Raw genomic sequence first — 20,289 nt, 5'->3', positions numbered from 1 at the left:
AAAATGGCCGCAGTTAATTATCCGTGCACCCAATAACCAAATCCAATAAATGTATTGAAAACTGCTTGAATATAAACTGTACTTGTTGACAGGTGCATTTTCCTTTTAAATAGCATTACAATCCTCAGCTTGTATAAGAGAAGCTAAACAAAGAAACATCAGCTTGAATATTTATAGGCAGAATCCATTTAAGCCGTTTTTCCCCTTTAGCAGAGCAAATTTACTTCACTGAATCATTCATTGCTATGCACTATTGGATTTGTCTTTTTTTGTCCATTATCCATGTCTTTTATTCCTTATAAAACTGATGAAACTCTGTCCTTGAGGGTTGTTGACAGAGAGCAGTCTTAAAGTCAATGCCACATTTGTCATTTGTATTTTTTATTGCCCTTTGTCTTGTTGAAAGTTGGTCTTAAAACCCAACTTAGCCAGTTGCAGGTAAAACTCAGTCCCTGTATAAAATGTATAATGAAGCATTAGTATTGGGGGAAAAAAAAAATTCTTTAAAAAAAAAAAAATATATATATATATTATTGGAGAGCATTTCTTGGTAGCTTAATACACAGAATTTATTAATGTCGTATATAGTGCAGAGGGCCTCTTGTTTCTGACTGTCATCTTTGTATGGTGTTAAATATTAATTTAGGTTGACAAATGGGATTCAGAATGACAGATGGGATTCAATGGAAAGTTATACATTTAGGGGCAGATTTATCAAAATGTGAGTTTAGAGCTTAATACATACAAACTCACCAATGTCCTATTTACATAGTTACATAGGGTTGAAAAAAGACCATTGTCCATCAAGTTCAACCCATCCGAGTAAACCCAGCACACAACCTATACTAACCAATCTATACACTCACATACATAGTAACATAGTAACATAGTAAGTTGGGTTGAAAAAAGACATACATCCATCAAGTTCAACCATAATGCCTATATATAACCTGCCTAACTACTAGTTGATCCAGAGGAAGGCAAAAAACCCCACCTGAAGCCTCTCTAATTTGCCACAGAGGGGAAAAAATTCCTTCCTGACTCCAAGATGGCAATCGGACCAGTCCCTGGATCAACTTGTACTAAGTGCTATCTCCCATAAACCTGTATTCCCTCACTTGTACTGAGAGCTATCTCCCATAACCCTGTATTCCCTCACTTGCTAAGAATCAATCCAGCCCCTTCTTAAAGTTATATAATGTATCAGCCAGCACGACTGATTCGGGGAGGGAATTCCAGAACTTCACAGCTCTCACTGTAAAAAATCCTTTCCGAATGTTTAAATGGAACCTCCCTTCTTCTAAATGGAGTGGGTGCCCTCGTGTCCGTTGGAAGGACCTGCTGGTAAATAAAACATTAGAAAGGTTATTATATGATCCCTTTATATATTTATACATAGTTATCATGTCACCTCTTAAGCGCCTCTTCTCCAGTGTAAACAGACCCAACTTGGCCAGTCTTTCTTCATAACTGAAACTTTCCATACCCTTTACCAGCTTAGTTGCCCTTCTCTGGACCCTCTCTAACTCAGTAATGTCCCGTTTGAGCACTGGAGACCAAAACTGAACAGCATATTCTAGATGGGGCCTTACCAGCGCTCTCTGTAAAGGGGAAGAATAACCCCCTCCTCCCGTGAATCTACAGTATACCCCTTTTAATACAGCTCAAAACCTTGTTTGCCCTTGCAGCTGCTGCCTGGCATTGCTTGCTACAGCCAAGTTTATTATCTACAAGGACTCCAAGGTCCTTCTCCATTATGGATTTGCCTAGTGCAGTCCCATTTAGGGTATACGGGGCTTGCATATTTTTACATCCCAGGTGCATGACCTTACATTTATCCACATTAAATCTCATCTGCCACTTAGCTGCCCAGATTGCCAGTTGGTCAAGATCCTGCTGCAGGGATGTCACATCCTGGATAGAATTGACTGGTCTGCAGAGTTTTGTGTCATCTGCAAACACTGATACATTACTCATAATACCCTCCCATTTATGAACAAATTAAACAAAAGTGGACCCAGTACAGAACCCTGAGGGACCCCACTGAGGACCTTATTCCAAGTAGAGAATGTACCATTAACAACCACCCTCTGTACCCGATCCTGTAGCCAGTTTTCTATCCATGTGCAAACGGCTTCACTAAGACCAATAGACCTTAGCTTAGAAAGCAGTCGTTTGTGGGGAACGGTATCAAATGCTTTGGCAAAATCCAAATAGATGATATCTACTGCATCCCCACTGTCCAGCTTCTTACTTACCTCATCATAAAAAGCAATTAAATTGGTCTGACATGACCTGTCCTTCATAAAGCCATGCTGATTACTGCTCATAATGGCATTCTCCACTACATAATTTTGAATGTGATCCCTTAACAAGCCTTCAAATAACTTGCCCACCACGGATGTCAAACTTACAGGCCTATAATTGCCAGGCTGAGATCTTACTCCCTTTTTAAATATGGGAATGACATTCGCCTTCTTCCAATCCCTAGGTACCATAACTGATGAAAGAGAGTCTGAGAATATCAGAAACAAGGGCCACTGCAATTCTGCCCCTAGCTCTCTCAGTACCCGAGGGTGTATTCCATCTGGCCCAGGTGCCTTGTTTACATTTATCGTGTGTAACCCTTTAAGCACCATATCCTGTGCCAACCACTGTGTAGTTGGAGCTGAGGCAACAGTGAAGCTATTGGGTGGGACTTGGCCCACTGGCTCCTCTACTGTATACACAGAAGAAAAGAACTGGTTAAGCACATCTGCCTTTTCTGCATCCGCTGTAACCATATTGTTATTATAACTCAATGGGGCCACACCCTCAACCTGCATCTTTTTACTATTAATATACTTAAAAAACTTTTTGGGGTTAGTCTTGGCCTCGGCCACGATGCGCTCCTCATTTTCTATCTTTGCCTTCCGGATTGCTGTTTTACAACACTTGTTATAGTGTTTATAATCATTAAACGCAGCTACTGTCCCCTCTGACTTATATTTCTTAAAAGCTTTCCTTTTTCTCCCTATTAACTTCTTTACCTCAGAGTTAAGCCACATAGGGTGATTCTTAACACTTCTACTTTTTCTTATTAATGGAATAAATTGAGAACAGTAATGATTTAATATCATTTTAAATGACAACCATTTCTGCTCTGTGTTTTTATCAGAAAACATAATGCCCCAATCTATGCCCTGAAGCGCTGCCCTTAAGGAGCTAAAATTTGCCTTCCTAAAATTCATTTTCTTTGTTGCCCCCGTGTAAATTTGTTTCCTGCACCAAACATTAAATGAAATAACATTATGGTCACTATTACCCAGGGGTTCAACCACTTGCACATTTGCTATACGTTCTGGGTCATTAGAGATCACTAGATCTAGTATAGCATGGTTCCTGGTTGGCTCCTCAACAACTTGTGACATAAAGTTGTCATGCAGCAAGTTTATAAACTTGTTCCCATTTACTGTCCTGGCAGTACTATTGCCCCAGTCAATATCAGGGTAATTAAAATCCCCCATTATTATCACTTGCCCCAAACTAGCAGCCTTTTCTATTTGCAACAGGAGCTGGGCCGCCTCCTCTTCGCTTACATTAGGGGGTCTATAGCATACCCCTACAATTAGTTTGGTAGATTCCTTACTATCTGTGAGAAGCTCAACCCATAAGGATTCAGCACCCTCTGTTAACCCCATCACTTCCTCCCTAATATTTGCTTTTAATTCCTGCTTAATGAACAGACACACTCCTCCTCCTTTTCTATTGCCCCTGTCCCTCCGAAACAATGTATACCCCCCAATATTAACTGCCCAGTCATGAGACTCATTCAACCAAGTTTCAGCAACTCCAATCACATCATATTTCCGCTCCAACGCCAGTACCTCCAGCTCTCCCATTTTACCAGTCAGACTCCTTGCATTGGTAAACATACATTTAATACTGGTTCCGGCGTGAGAATGACGTGTAAACAACTTATGGGCCTCCCTGCCATTATCAGTATCCCGAAGCAAGTCTCCTCCCCCATTTTCCCTTACTATGCCCACTACCTCATCTATCCTGTCTACCACAGAATTTCCCTCTGCACCCTCCCCCCCCCACTCCTAGTTTAAAATCTCCTCCAACCCTCTAGCCATCTTTTCCCCCAAAGCAGCTGCCCCATCATCATTGAGGTGCAGCCCATCCCTGGCAAAGAGCTTGTAGCCGATTGAGAAATCAGCCCAGTTCTGGAGAAACCCAAAGCCCTCCTCCCTACACAAATCTCTCAGCCACGCATTAATCTCCCTAAGCTCCCGCTGCCTTCTTAATGTTGCTCGTGGCACAGGTAATATCTCTGAGAAAATTACCTTGGAAGTCCTCGCCCTCAACTTTGCACCTAGCTTTTTAAAATCGTTCTTGAGGACTTCCCCCCCTCCTCTAACTTTGTCATTGGTACCTATGTGTACCAAGACCGCCGGGTCTTCCCCAGCCCCTCCCAACAATCTGTCCACTCGTTCCACCACATGCCGAACCCTAGCACCAGGCAAGCAACACACAGTTCGGCATGTAGGGTCTTTGCAACAAATTACCCTATCCACCTTTCTAATAATTGAATCCCCTACAACTATAGCCTGCCTTCCCTTCCTAGCACTATTCCCCCCACCTGTATTAGAGGTGCCAGCTCCCAGGGTGCTCTGAGAGTCAGCCCGCTCCATACATGCCAGCTCAGAGCTGTCTTCCCCAGCATCTTCACCTAAAGCGGCAAATCTGTTGGATTGTACAAGCTGTGAACCAGCCCCCCTACCCTTGTGTCCCCTACTTCCCCTCTTAACTGTTACAAATTTGTCTCCCTCATTAACCTCCACTGTCCCTTCTCCACCCCCCACTACACTGGCCCCTGCCAGTGGTTGCTCAGTGAGCCTCCTGTTCTCCCCCATGCTTGCAGCTGCCCTCAGTGCTGCCAGTTCCCCCCTTAGATTCTGCACCTCAGATTCCAAGAGGAAAACCCACCTGCATCTCTCACAAGTAAATGCTGCATGGAACTGCTGCTCCAGGACCACATACATGCGGCAAGATGCACACTGAGTAACACCAGCAATCATACTGCAACTCATATTGCCACTGGGTACTTACAGTCTCCCGAGTGCAATCCCTTGTATAGTGCCTTTTAAGTTTCAAACGCCTTTTTTGTTTTTAACGCCTACTATACACTTAATCTACATGCAACACTTTAAATTACATGCAACACTCGCTAGCAGCTCCCAAACTCGCTGTGCAGTCAGAAACTTATTGAGGTTCGGGGGGGGCGTGGCCAGCACCGGGAGGGAATGGTCGCATAATCCGGAGCTCCGCACATCTCAGAGTCCACCGACCGACAAATAAGCAGATACCATGGGGAAATCGCAAACTAACCGAACCAATAAAGATGGTAGCAAGACACCGAAACAAACGGGACAAAGCAAAGACATCCCGTCCTTGTTTTATAAGAAAAATCGCGACCCACAGCAATCTAAAATGGCGGCGACTAGGCCCGAACCGCACGAGGCGGCGGAATCCCAAGCGCCAGAATCATCAGAGGTGGAAAGCGATACAGACAGCACGGTAGATATGCAAACTTACCTGAGAAGGCTACCCTCAAAAACGGATATAAAAGAAATGTTCCATTCCCTAACGAATGAGTTACGTAGCGAACTCCAAGGTATCAAACAAGAACTCGAGAGTATGGGGACACGAACGGACTCACTAGAAAGAAACCAAACAAAACTCGTGAGTAATCAAAGACAATACAATATAATAATAGACAAGCAAACAAGAGAAATAGAGGAGATGCACAGACAGATTGAGGACTTACAGAATAGAAGCCGTAGAAATAACATAAGAGTAAGAGGGATACCCGAAACCATAGCAAAAGACGACATACTGCCGACAATATTGCAAATCTTCAATAACATACTGGAGAGAGACGCAAACGATCCAATTGCGATAGATAGAGCCCACAGAGTGTTTAAACCACGAAATGCACCACCTGAGGCTCCAAGAGACATTTTGTGCTGCATAAATAGTTTCCCTCTTAAAGAAGATATACTAGCCAAGGCCAGAACGATGAAGAAGATCACCTTTGAGGAAAACAACATCATCCTACTCCAGGATATTTCGTTATCCACATTGATCAAGAGGAAACAGCTCAAACCACTAACAGAACAACTGCGAGCAAAAGGAATCCAATTCCGTTGGGGCTTCCCGTTTAGCTTAACAGCAAACAAAGATGGAATGCAAACTACATTGAGATTCCCATCGGACATAAAAGATTTCATACAGAAGCTACAACTGGAGGATATACAAATACCAGGGTGGAACGATGAGGAAAATAATTACCGAGAACCAAATCTAGAGGTGGACAACCTATGGCAGGAAGTACCAATGGTCCAGCGCACACCTAAAACGCAGCGCAGCAGGATAATCAAAGACATGTCAGCAAAGAAAAGAACCCCCAACAAGAACTGGTCGGAGTTGTGAGTATAATGAAACACACACATAAAACACGAGTTGATTGATATATACCCATACATACTCGAGAATTAATACTATAAGGTCGGTGAGACGTGAAGGAAGAACCTTCCCGCAAAGCTCACTCCCCCACAAGAGGTTAACCGCGATTAGCCATAAGGCAAAAGCGGACTACACCCACTAACCATTTCCTGAGGATTCAGGACAGTTATGTTTCACCCTAGTTTATCACACCCTGGTTATGTTGCAACCCGTTCCTTACCTAAACCCAACCACTGGAAGCAGGATTTTTCAAGAAACAGATACAGGACTTGCACTAAAAAGAAACAATATGAAGGATAATATACAATTAACTCTATGGTCACAAAATGTGAACGGTATAAATAGCCCAAAAAAACGGGCACAAATACTCAGTAACTGTCAAAAGAATGGTGCCAAAATTGTATATTTACAAGAAACCCATATCATATCATCGCAATCAACAGTTCTAAAGAGTAAATGGTATGATAAAAATTTTTCTAGCACTAACCCAGATAAGAAGGTAAAAGGTACTGCAATTCTAATCCATAAGGATATACCCTTCTCATTAGTAGATTATAAAGCAGAGGAAAATGGTCATTTTATTATGGTAAAAGCAAATATGTACAATGTTGTATTTACTTTATGCTCTATATATATACCCAACAGGGACCAAACTAAAGTCATTAAGAATTTTGTAAATACTCTGTCAGAATTTGCAGAAGGTATAACATTGGTGGGGGGAGATCTCAATGTGGCATTAAACCCAACGATAGACTGCTCAACGCAAAAATCAGCCATTACTTATAAATCATTAAAAAAAATCAAAAATTACTTGAACCAATTAAAACTGATAGATGTATGGAGAACATATAATCCTAAAGAAAAGGACTATACTTTCTTCTCCAACTCGCACAATAGCTACTCTAGAATCGATTACATGTTTATTAACCAAAAATGGCTGCACATCATGAAACAAATTCAGATAGGCTCAATGTTTCAGTCAGACCATGCGCCATATGTAGCTAACATTGAGATCCCCAACTCCATGAAAGCATCATTTATATGGAAATTTAATGAAAGGTTATTACTACAGAAACAAACAAGGGAAGGAATCGCTGCCACTATGGCAGAAACAATACTTCTAAACAACCTACCAAATACAGACCCCTCCACACTATGGGAAACATTGAAAGCTGTAACAAGAGGGAATTTAATAGCACTTAGTTCAAAAATAAAAAAAGAACATATGGCCAAAATACAAACAGTGCTTCAAGAAATTCATCACCTTGAAAGTAAACATAAAGAAACATTAGCTAAATTGGTATACACGGAGTTAGAAACCAAAAGAATATACCTAAAACAATTACTAGATACCTTTACAGAACAAGCTTATCTAAAATGCAAGAGAGAATACTATGAGTTTGCAAATAAGCCATCCAAAATCTTATCTAGATTAATAAAAACACAGAAAAGCAAAACATTTATCACACAAATCAAAGAGTCCAAGCAAAAACTCCACCACACCTACCCAGATATAGCAAATTGTTTTAAAGAATTCTACCAATCCCTATATAACTTAAACTCAGGAGCCCAAGATCCAAACAAAATAGTAAAAATAGAACATTATCTTAAAAAACTAAATCTATCGAGAGTCCCTAACCACATAAAGTTACAGTTAGAAGCCCCCTTCTTGTTGGAGGAACTAACGAAAGTAATCAGTGACTTGCCACCTAATAAGAGTCCAGGCCCAGATGGTTATAGTGCAGGTTTCTATAAAGAATTCCAACAACAATTAACCCCTATCCTACTAAAACATTTTAACTCAATATCCGGGGAAAAAAACTTTCACAAACAGGCCCAGGAAGCACAAATAACAGTTATACACAAACCTAATAAAGACCCAGCAGCGTGTGGAAGCTACAGACCCATCTCATTAATAAACCTAGATCAAAAATTATTTGCCAAAATGATAGCTAATAGATTACAAACTATTACCCCCATATTAATCCACCCTGAGCAAACAGGATTTGTTAAAAATAGAGAGGGAAAGGATAACACTACAAAAATAATCAACTTAACAACTTTAGCTATAAAGAAAAAGATACCACTACTATTGTTAACAACAGACGCCGAAAAAGCGTTCGATAGGGTTGATTGGACGTTTCTAAAATCCACACTGCAAAGCTTTGGGTTCGGACCAGCAATAATAGCGCGCATCATGGCACTGTATCATGCACCCTACGCAAGGATAAAAGTAAATGGCATCCTATCCCCAGCATTTGAAATCTCAAATGGGACTAGACAGGGATGTCCATTATCCCCAATATTATTCGTGTTAGTCATGGAAACACTGATAACCTCTATTAGACAAAATGTAGACATAACAGGCCTAAAAATGGGTACTCACGAACATAAAGCAGCGGCCTTCGCTGACGACCTATTATTACTAATCACTAACCCCATAATAACTCTTCCAAACACAATAAGAGAATTTAACAATTTTAGTGAAGTATCTAACTTCAAAATAAACTACTCAAAATCAGAAATTTTAAACATAAACATACCGCAAGAACAAGCAACAATATTACAAAAATCCTTCCCCTTTAAATGGGCGACTGAAACAATAAAATATCTGGGAATAAATCTACCATCACACCCAGACAAACTATATGAGTATAACTATGTACCTCTTATTAAAGAAATTGAAACAACACTTAACCAATGGCAAGGCAAATCAATATCATGGTTTGGCAGAGCTAATGTATTAAAGATGTCGATTATGCCCAAATTGCTGTACATTTTCCAAATGATTCCAATTAAAGTACCACGAAAATTCTTTGCTAAGATAAAGTCACTATTCATACACTTTGTCTGGGCAAAAAAACAGCCAAGAATCAAATATGACCAGCTAACGGCACAGAAAACAGATGGAGGCCTGGCCCTTCCATGCCCAGAAAAGTATTACATAGCAAACCACTTACATAGAATATGGGTATGGAAAAGGGAATCAATTTTTAAACTCTGGAAAGAAATAGAACAATATGAAGCAAAATACAATCTATGTAACATAATGCACTTGAAATACTCAGAACTACCACAGCAGATAAAAGAACACCCCACAATTGGGGCAACACTATCAGTCTGGAACTATTTACAACAAGAACAAGAATTCTCACCATACCCATCACCAGAATTAGAATTAATGAATAATCCAAATTTCCCCCCAAACTGTGAGAAAGGACAATTAGATAGATGGGCAATAACTCAGAACAATCCCACTAAGCTTTTTAATTTCATAGAGAATGGTAGAATAATCTCCTTACACTCAATACAGAAAAGATGGGGCCAACACCCTAGAAACCAATGGAACCATATACAGATCTCTAACTATCTGAAATCAATAGGACTGGAACGAATGACCAGACCACTCACTAGTTGGGAAACCCTATTACAACAACAAAAGATACCCCACCCCATCGCAACATTCTATAAAAAACTGGTAAAAGAAAATCAAGAAGGGAAAACACTTTTTATGAAACAATGGGAACAAGAACTCAATACAACCATACATATAGATATATGGAAACAAATAACACTATCAGCGCACAAAGGCGCAAGATCTAATAGAATACAGGAAGCAAATTTTAAACTCCTAAGCAGATGGTATAGAACCCCCCAATACCTGCATAAAATTTTTAACAAAGTACCACAGACATGCTGGAGATGTAATAATGCCGAAGGATCTTATAGTCATATATGGTATACATGTGAAAAAATCAAACCATTTTGGAAAGAAGTACACACTACAATAAATAACCTAAGACCGGGGGTATATATAAACTGTATAGAAACGATGTTACTCAGCCTGGATAGAACAAGGAAAAAAATAATTAAAGACAAACTGATAGTACATCTATTACAGGCGGCCAGAATAATGATACCCAAAAATTGGAGAAACACAGAAACTCCTCACAAAATTCAATGGATAAAGGAAATAGAAAATACAAAAACAATGGAAGAATTGACAGCTATAAAATATGGGAGAACGAAAAGCTATGAGAAAATATGGTTAGACTGGTCAAATCAATCAATACGATAGAAAAGAAATAAGAACAGGAAACAACCCTAGTATATAAGAATATACCCAATAATAGGCACCAAGAAAAGGTTAACAAATGACTAGAGAATAACATCTTACCAAACCCACCTGCTTCCCAACCCCTACCACCCAGGCAAGCTCCCACAACAAGAGTTATATCCTGGTTTATGTTTACAAATCTGAAAATTTTGAAAACTATGCATTTTAAGTGTGATGTATAACACAATAATGGGAAAACTGCCATGTTTATGTACCAAGTTACTCCTTTTACCCCTGTATTTCTCCCTTACCCTCCCCTCCCTTCTTCCTTTCTGTATTCCCTCCCAAAAAAACAAAAATTGAAAAATAAAGACTTACAAAAAAAAAAAAGAAACTTATTGAGGTTCAAACTATATATATACAACCAGTAATACTAACTGTAGATATTAGTATCACAGTAGCCTTGGATATTCTGCTTGTTCAAAAACTCATCCAGGCCCCTCTTAAAGGCATTAACAGAATCTGCCATTACCACATCACTAGGAAGGGCATTACCCAACCTCACTGCCCTCACCGTGAAAAATCCCCTACACTGCTTCAAATGGAAGCTCCGTTCCTCTAATCTAAAGGGGTGACCTCTGGTGCGTTGATTGTTTTTATGGGAAAAAAGAACATCCCCCAACTGCCTATAATCCCCTCTAATGTACTTGTACAGAGTAATCATGTCCCCTCGCAAGCGCCTCTTTTCCAGAGAAAACAACCCCAACCTCGACAGTCTAACCTCATAGCTTAAATCTTCCATCCCCTTTACCAGTTTAGTTGCACGTCTCTGCACTCTCTCCAGCTCATTAATATCCTTCTTAAGGACTGGAGCCCAAAACTGCACCGCATACTCAAGGTGAGGCCTTACCAGGGACCCATAAAGCGGCAAAAATATGTCCTCATCCCTTGAGTCAATGCCCTTTTTTATACAAGACAGCACTTTATTTGCTGTAGTAGCCACAGAATGACACTGCCTGGAATTAGACAACTTGTGATCTACAAAAACCCCTAGATCCTTCTCCATTAAGGATGCCCCCAACACACTACCATTCAGTAGATAGTTCGCGTTTATATTATTTATTCCTATGGTATTTTATTTTTGAAGCAATAGAATTCTTAATGAATCAGAAGTAAGTGTAGGACTGGCCAGACCGGGGGTGACTTTGGTATAGCTGGCCAGCTTAAGTATATTGGAATATATGGACAAATAATCCCTGTTTTGCTTAATGGGTAGCTTTATGCACAGTACGTTTTAATGTCCTATATATATTGGTGAACACAACTTTCCCGTTATTGTTTACACATATAATAGTATTACTTTACATAGTGTTGTTTTATTTACAAATTCAGAAACTGCTTGACTGATTGTCAACTTGTCATTCATTGACAAACATATTTAAAGCATTTATTAACTTAAATACTGTCCTTGGTGCTGGCCTTTGGCTCACTTTGGGGTTGCTGAGTGATCCTTGTCTCAGTAGCATCTGGCTCATCTGAAAGTGGCTGCAAGTAGGTCAGGCCTATGGACTTTTGTTGTCTTATTGTTATTGTTTATATTGATAAGATTCATGCAAGAAGAAAAAAATCAAAGCATTCTAAAAGGTTAATCAGTTAATGAAAGGTATCCCTTTCTGTACATTTACTTACTTTGATTAGGCTGATCCCTTTTATGCAGGCACTGCATTGTATATACAGGCAAGAGGACAACAAATTGGGGTTAAAGACTTTATGGGCACTGTGGGCAGGGACACACGAAGGATGCCTTATGTGGGGTTGCATGGATAGTAGCCCACCTTTGAACCCTGCCTCGAGCTCTTCACTATGAAATCCTCAAACTGCTCTTGAAATATGAATCTCTGCAATAATACTGGAGCTATAGTTCAACAACGGCTGTAGGATCAAAAGCTGAAAATTGTTGGCAGATGATTTACTGACAAAGGGAAAATAGATTTTTACAGCTGTAGATATTAATGAACTGGGCAAAAATCAATTTGCAATCTGATGTTGGGAATATAATTAGTTGTAAATTATTGCTCTGAAACAACTTCTCATACTTCCTGCGTGAGATTAGAGGACCTGTGCACTGGAATTATTTTTTACAGCTTGCTCAGTTGTGGAATCTATTCTAAGGGAAATGTGCAAGCATTTATAAAATGTGACTTAAAGAGAAAATATACTGTATGCCGGTGTAGGACTTGGATTACATTTATTTTCCCTTAGACAGTAAATTATGATAAATTAGCTTTTTTGCAGACACATAATAACATTGGTTTGCTGCATATTTGTTTTTATCCATATGACGGGGAGTTGACATGTCATGATTAGATAAAAGTGCAAGATTTGGAATTCTGCAGATGCTGATGGTCACGCGTGACAAAATGTAATCTGGTGATGAAACATGTTTTACCTTTCATTGACAGGGTCTCATACTGCACCATTGCTCTGTCAGAAAAATGTTAATAGCTAGGCTGCCATGATAGAAGTCTGTTTGCTGGTGCTTCTCCCTGAGGAGGCTACACTTGGGCATACTTATCTCCCCCTTTAACCATAACTTTGAGTGACATTGTCTATAGTGGTGCACAGATTGTCTGGAAAGGTGAGGGTCTTTAAGACCCAGAATACATTACTTCCCCAGCTGTAGGTTTTATACCTAATGTCTTTTTGACCTTGCCTTCTCTATCGTTGTTACTGTGGCTATTTATTTATTTTTTTTGCTGTTTGCCTTTACTTTATCCCCGCATGCATGCTACCATCTTTTTTACAAAGACATACCCGATTGCAGAGATTGAAAGGAAATCATGATAGTCTCTTTGACTCGTTGGAACCATTTCCCAACCATCCTTAGGCTCCAAAAGTAATTTAAATTCTCCCTCAGCTTCATTGTTAAGTTACAGATTCTGGGACTTGAAGTTCCTCTGCTATCCATGGTGAGCAGTGGTAAGATAGTGTGGAAAGGAAACCATGTCACTTGTAAAAACCATTACAAGCAACAAATCTTCGTTGCTGCGGGCAACTAATCTCCCCGCAATGCCATCCCACCGGCAAGAATGTAAATCGCTGGTGGCATGGCATACGCGTTGCTGCAATTTCCGGAAGTTGCCCAAAGTTGCCTTGAGAGGCAACACGGCAATGAAAATTTGTCGCGGCTTGACTAATCTCCCCGTCTGTCACCTCCCTTAGACTCAGTGTTATGCAGCCCCTGCCTTTACTATGTGAAGTGATGGATTCTGGGTCGTAAAGTCCCTCTTCTCAGACTATCATGGCTTCCTTTTAATGTGTGGTATCTGTTATATCTGTGTAAAAAATGTACGTGTATGTATATATATGTAATACACTATTTTTGGCAGTTCAGATCATGTTTATGTACCATTCAAACCCAACAAAATGAACTTATGTCCAAAAGATGTCCAAAGGGTATATTTTCCCACTATAGAAGCTCCAGCGTTGTTATTTTCTTTATCTTCAAGTTTATCATATGCTGTGAGGCTGATTTTACTAAAGATCGAACTAGAGAATTCTAAATGATACCCAGCAGTTTGATCTGTTTTTTTAGTTTATTAACAATTCCTGGGTAAGCTGTGTGGAACTTTATTTTTCTAGCATCAAAAAACAAAGAACCACCACTTGGCTGCAGAGAGAGATTGTCAGAAAAAAAGTAGTGGGCACTGTGGGCAGTGATAGTTGATTTTTATGGGGACTGTAGGGACTACTTTTGACATGGAAAAAGAGAGAAAGGGAGTTTGGGTGGCAGAGAGACTGATCCCAGTGGGTGAAATTTTGAGCTGGAGGGGATGGCATTGAGTTGGGAATGTGTAGAAATGAAGCTTGGAGTAAGACTAGAGACTGATAGGAAAGGTTGGAAAAGACCTGAGCTGAAAGAAGAAGAAAGGGCAAATTATAAGACTGAAATTAGATGAGAAGCTAGTACATTAGGCTAGAACAATTCTCCTTTATACATTTGGTGTTGTTGCACATTGAAATAAATATTACTTGAGCTCATGGAGCAGCAGAGTTAACCCCTCAGTTCCTATCTAAATTTTAAAACTCTGATAGTAATTCAGATGTGTACTTGTTTGTGCAGGTTGTGGCTGGCCTTTGTATCAGTAGCCTTAGGCTTACCCACTAGGTATTAATGAGAAGCCAGGGAAAGTGCTGATTGGACTTATAAATAACTGGTCATCCAAAATTCCTTTCACCCCTGTACTGTATACACAGTAGTAAAGGGAATGAATCCTAATGCTGTCCCTTGTCAATTGTTTTTATACATAACTGAATTGGGGCAGGACATTGTATGTATAAATACTTCCAATTAGTCCATTAACAAGCAGTAAGTAAGCAGTTGTCATAAATATTTCAATTTGTTAACAGACTTGTACAAAAAAGTTTTTTTAATAATTATTTGTTACACAAAAACATATAAGGAGAACATTCTGGAATGGAAGATTACGATGCTTCTGGCACAAGAATACACCAAAATAATAAATATTTTGTTTCTAATTGTATCAATACAAAGGAAAGAACGCTTGGATGCAGTAAATTACAATGCAACAATCTTTAATTTGAGATAAAACTTTGAATTAAGGAGAAAGGCACAAATGATTATATATGGAAATCATAAAATTTCGCAGGTATGAAGAGAGGGAATAGTGCTATGCCTCCCATTCCTTTATACTGTGCAGACATTTGTTTTTCAGCTTCAGCCATAAGTATGTCGCAGATGTTTTAGTTGACCCCTCACTTGCATGTACACGGAGTTACTGTAGAGAATATATTCATGTTTATTTTCATGTTTTCTAAACAAAGTAAGCTTCTAAAGATATATAAGTATTCTTATTTGGATTTAAGTCAGCCGCAATGGTAAGAGCATAATGAAACCCAAATATTAGTGACACTGACCCATGCACATCTTTGTGATCTAAAGTGACGTGGATGAGATGTTTATAATGATTTGCAGTCACAGATCCACTTGCAGATTTATTTAAGCTCAGAATGGATGGCAAAAGTCTTCACTGTAATAGCATTAGCTCACGCTACTGCCCAAAAGGCTTGTGGTTTGTTAGCATAGCTGGAATACCAAGATCAGTTCTTATTGAGGACCACTGGAACACAATTTATTGTGTAAGTAAGTGTATGTGTGATGACATGGGGAGAACCTTACTCATATAAGCAGTTAGGCCTCCGCCAGGAGATGTTTGTCCTCCGGGAGAAGCCAAGTTATGGCCCAAATAGCATTGCACTATAAACATGCTTTAGGAGAGTTTCTTATTTTATGGTGGGTGAACTGATTTTTTATGATTGCTGAAAGATCCTACTTTTTGACCTAGCTAGTCTCTTTTCACATTTAACCAAGAGAAGGCTCTAATAAAGGCAGGCATCCCCACTCAACTAAAATGAAAAAGTGAACCAATGGCACTGCACAGTAATAACCTTATAGCTTATAATAGAAACACTAACAATGTGAGGAAACTCTAATCAAATTCCAGTCATCAGTTTCAACCAAAAATTAGTTAATGCAATGTACACCAAGGGGCTTGTTAATTATGCTGTGCAAAACAAAATTTACTGAAAAAAGTGTAAAAAGCTGTGTAAAATAAATGGGGATTTATCAAGGTGTGTTTTTCCACCGTACAAATGCCAGATTTGACACCGTTATTTTACGCCATTTCAGACCTTGTGTAAATTTTTTTGGTCTTGAACGGCATAATAATTCAGCCCCTAAATGTAAGAAGATAAGAGAGCAACATGTTTTTTTTAAGCTTGTTTAGCTGGCAGTATAAACTATAGAATTTAGGGACCAAAATGTTATGTAATCCAATATGTGTCAAAGCCTTCAATTCCCTTAGGGCCAATGGCAAATATTTTCATGAAACTGCCACAAAAATTTGCTATGAAAGTTACATGAAAAACCGCCATTAGACCCCAAAGTATTCTGCACAGAAAAGGTTTCCACAAAAATTCACCCCTAGACCAATGTATTTTGCATGGTAAAAGTAGCTGCGTGGAAAAAAAGTTGTTGCACGAAAGTCACCGCGAAAATTCACCCATTGACTTCAGTGGGGCTCATTTAAGAACACTGGGCAAATTTGCCAGTGGGCTGTAACCCATAGCAACCAATCAGTAATTTGCTTTTTCCAGCCAGCAGCAGGTAGAACAATGAATGCAACAATTTGATTGTTTGCCAAGGGTTACTGCCCATTTTGCCCAGTATTTATAAATGAACCCCACTGTTTTGCTAATTTTTCAGTGAAGCAAAACTGGACTCTCTATATTAGTTTTATCAAAAAGATTTAATTCAAATACGGAAATGGGACCTGTTATCCAGAATGCTGGGGTTTTCCAGATAAAAATTAGAATTATTTGTTTTAAATGGAGTCTAAGGGAGATGGGCGTCATTTTGGAGTTTTCTAGAAAATGCCTCTCTGCGACTCTACCTTCCAGCATAGAATCCCAAGCCTCAACCACTTATAAGGATATGGGTTTCCATATTTTACTGTTTGTGGCCATGTGACTTCTATCAAAGGTACACTATCATAAAAAAAACTAAATCATTTTGAATGGTGATGCAACGTTAGAACAAGTTTGTTTTTCTGTCTTCATGACAGTCTATTTCCTAGAATTTAGTCTGAGGAGGAGCAGTAGTTTTACACCTGCCATCAATCCTCTGTCTAAAAGACTAAAGAAAGGGCAGACCAAGGAAAATAGAATCCTTTTGGAAGGCTTATCTGCCCTGTCCCTAAAAAGGGGCAGCCTTGTCTTATGGCTTGGTGGTATGGGCAACTTATAAATGTTGGAATCACATTTTCAGAATCACTCCTTGTGCCATAGCTTGCCTTAAAAAAATTCTCATTATTCTCATAAATAATATGCAACTTCTTATACATGACAGTTTAATAAAGACAAAACCTTTATTTGATCTTGTATTTGAAATTAGACAAGCTGGCACTTCATAGCAATGAAGACGAAAGAAAATAATGTCTTTCTTGCTGGGGCGATTGAGTGACGTTTACAAGGAGCCATCATCATTCATTGACAGTAGCACTAGCAGCAACATTTTTGGAAATTGGAATGACCTAAATACATTACGAAAGGATGTAGTTCCTTGATGATACAAAATAACACCGAATCTACTGGAAGAACCTGCATATAAATATACCACTGAAAACTCAATCATTTAAAATGTTGACAGATGAAATGCTCTTTGATTAGCCTGAATAGCAGGCTTAAAAAAAGACACGGTCAATCTTAAGTACATGCAGATATATTATATAATACATAGAAAATGTACAATCTGTTGTGGACCCACAGATACATACAGTTCATGCTGGTCTCTGAAGGACCAACTGTCAATCCAGTCTCATGATCTACCTTCAGTTTTAGGCACTGGGAAGGTATATGTGAAGTCTTGACAGACATGTATGTTCTGTGCTAACGTAATTGTTTCCTAAACTTAGCATCCTATACTGTTTTACATTTGAGCCTGTCTGGTTGTTTTTCCTGCATTCGTTTCTGTAGCTTTGCAATGCCACCTTGTTTTGTGTTCTGTAACGATAAATGGCATTTATATTGAAAGCTGAAGGTCGCTAGCATGTTCATTCTGAAATTCAGGCATGGCAACAATACTTTTCTGAATCATTAGAATCCTCTGGGAGAGGGAGCTGGAGATACAACTGGGAATCACACATTGTACGCTCCGAATCTTTTCATGCAGATGGATAAAATATTTTTAGACCCGATGTGACCGATATCTTCTAGCAATTTCCCAGGTGGCTATACATTGTGGGGTTCAGGAGACTTGACATTTTGGTTCCAGCTGTTGACTAGAAACAGGATTCCTGTGACTCTGGGTCAATGTGGATGGGTAGTGTGTCATGCTCCTGTTGGTGTCCATTATAAAGAACTGTATACCTGTAAAAAAAAAAAGAGGATAGGATCAATAAATGTAAGCCACAAGTATTACAACTGTTTGGCCTGGCCCAAGAAAGTCAGAAATTTGCAATCACCAATAATACCCTGAGACCATTAAATGACAGAAATGCATCAGTTAATAGTACTCCACCAGCAGGATCCTGCATTGAAATTTTTTTTTTTTTTCAAAAGAACAAACATGTTTTTTAATATTTAATTTTAAAATTTGACATGGGGCTAGACAGATTTTTAATTTCCCAGGTGCTCTCAGCCATGTGACTTGTGCTCTTTACTGCTGAGCTGCAAGTTATAGTGATATCACCACCTCCCAGCAGCCGATCAGCAGAACAATGGGAAGGTAGCAAGATAAAAGTTTCCTGACACCTGTATTGCTACAAATGCTCCATCCTGCCTAGTGGTAGATATGAGATTAATACTCAGTAGTAAAACACTAAATTCTGGCCATGACTTCTCCAGTTACATTGAGTAAGAAAAACAACAGCTTATCTGAAAACCGTTGCATAGCTCAGGATCAGGCACAATGCCCTGAAAAATACATTTATTGGTTCAAGAATAAAATGTTAAATGGTAGAATACATTTTTGCAATGTACACAATGTAATTTCTATACCATAGAAATCATGACAGAAACCCTAAAAGCATTCATTAGGTGCTCTAATGAGAACTATTCAATTACTAGTGGAGCCTACCCCTGCTGCAGTGCAGGGTCACCAGTTCTGCCTTTATTCAGGTATTAAGTGCAGGGCTCCCGCTGCAACTTGCACCCACAGACGCATCATCTAGTATCTAATGAATGCAATATTAGTTGTATGCTGTTCCCTACATGGTGCAATTTAATGTGCCTATGGAACTGAATGCAAACATTTGCATTTGATATGGGTGGACACAATTATGATAGCATGTTGCTAAAAGTGGCACATTGTGGGCAAAAACACAATGATTTGCACATTATTTATGCATCACTTAGTATAAAATTTCTCTGTCTAGTGGAAAAATTCACAAATAATACATACATGCTAAGTAGCCCTTACCAACCAATCAACCATTAACTTTGACAAGTGTAATACAGTAAAAACGGTGAAAAGAAACATGGTTGGGAACAATGGATATTATATGGATTTATACTGTATATCTCAGGGATTGAATACAAACTGGTCCATATAATTTATATTGGTGCTAAATGAAATACATTGGCATCAGTTCATCTGAGTATGAAATACCCAAGTGCCCTGCAATGATCCCCAATGGATGCAAACAGATGACACTCCCCCTACCCCACCCATCAGTGAAGGGGATAAGGACTGATATGACTAGTTCTTAACTATATCAGATAGGACCATGCTGAGCAACACACTCAGTCATGTTTTCCCTTAACAGATTAACAATTTGACTTTACTGTAATAATCATTTTGAAGAGACATTGTGTACAGAATTGGAAGGGCTGCTATAAACTCATATATTGTCCCTTCTTAAGTAATGGTTTTATGACTCAATGAGAAGATCATATTAAAAATCCCTGCCAGCTATTGGCAGCATTCCACTGACGATGATGCATTTGTTGTTGGTGTCCTTTGTAAACTTTAATTCCCACCTCAGCAATTCAGCTTAAGTGATTTGATTTACATCCAGCAGAGACTTGGTACACTGGAATACACTGCATTCTTTATTTAATGGTTTAGAGATGTTATAACTCCCAAGACAGTAATATTTCTTTAAACATTAATAGGTGTGGCCTAAGACAATTCATATCCATGT

General features: G+C 39.1%; 1 protein-coding gene across 3 annotated transcripts in view; it reads right to left on the bottom strand.

The window, feature by feature from the left end:
* Positions 1–17,489: 17,489 nt before the first annotated feature.
* Positions 17,490–20,289, bottom strand: part of htr4 (5-hydroxytryptamine (serotonin) receptor 4, G protein-coupled) — a 241,901-nt gene continuing 239,101 nt past the window's right edge. For 2 of the 3 annotated variants that reach the window (XM_002939806.4, XM_031898825.1), the window contains exon 7: positions 17,490–18,514. In XM_002939806.4, coding sequence (XP_002939852.1) covers positions 18,427–18,514 — 88 coding nt within the window. In that variant the 3' untranslated portion in view covers positions 17,490–18,426. The remainder of the gene's footprint in view (positions 18,515–20,289) is intronic. The other variant, XM_031898824.1, reaches the window with a different exon arrangement.

This window comes from Xenopus tropicalis, chromosome 3 (genome assembly GCF_000004195.4).
Source record: "Xenopus tropicalis strain Nigerian chromosome 3, UCB_Xtro_10.0, whole genome shotgun sequence".
NCBI lineage: Eukaryota > Metazoa > Chordata > Amphibia > Anura > Pipidae > Xenopus > Xenopus tropicalis.
Note: the sequence above shows the minus strand (reverse complement) of the source record. Positions and strands in the feature narration are given on the sequence as shown.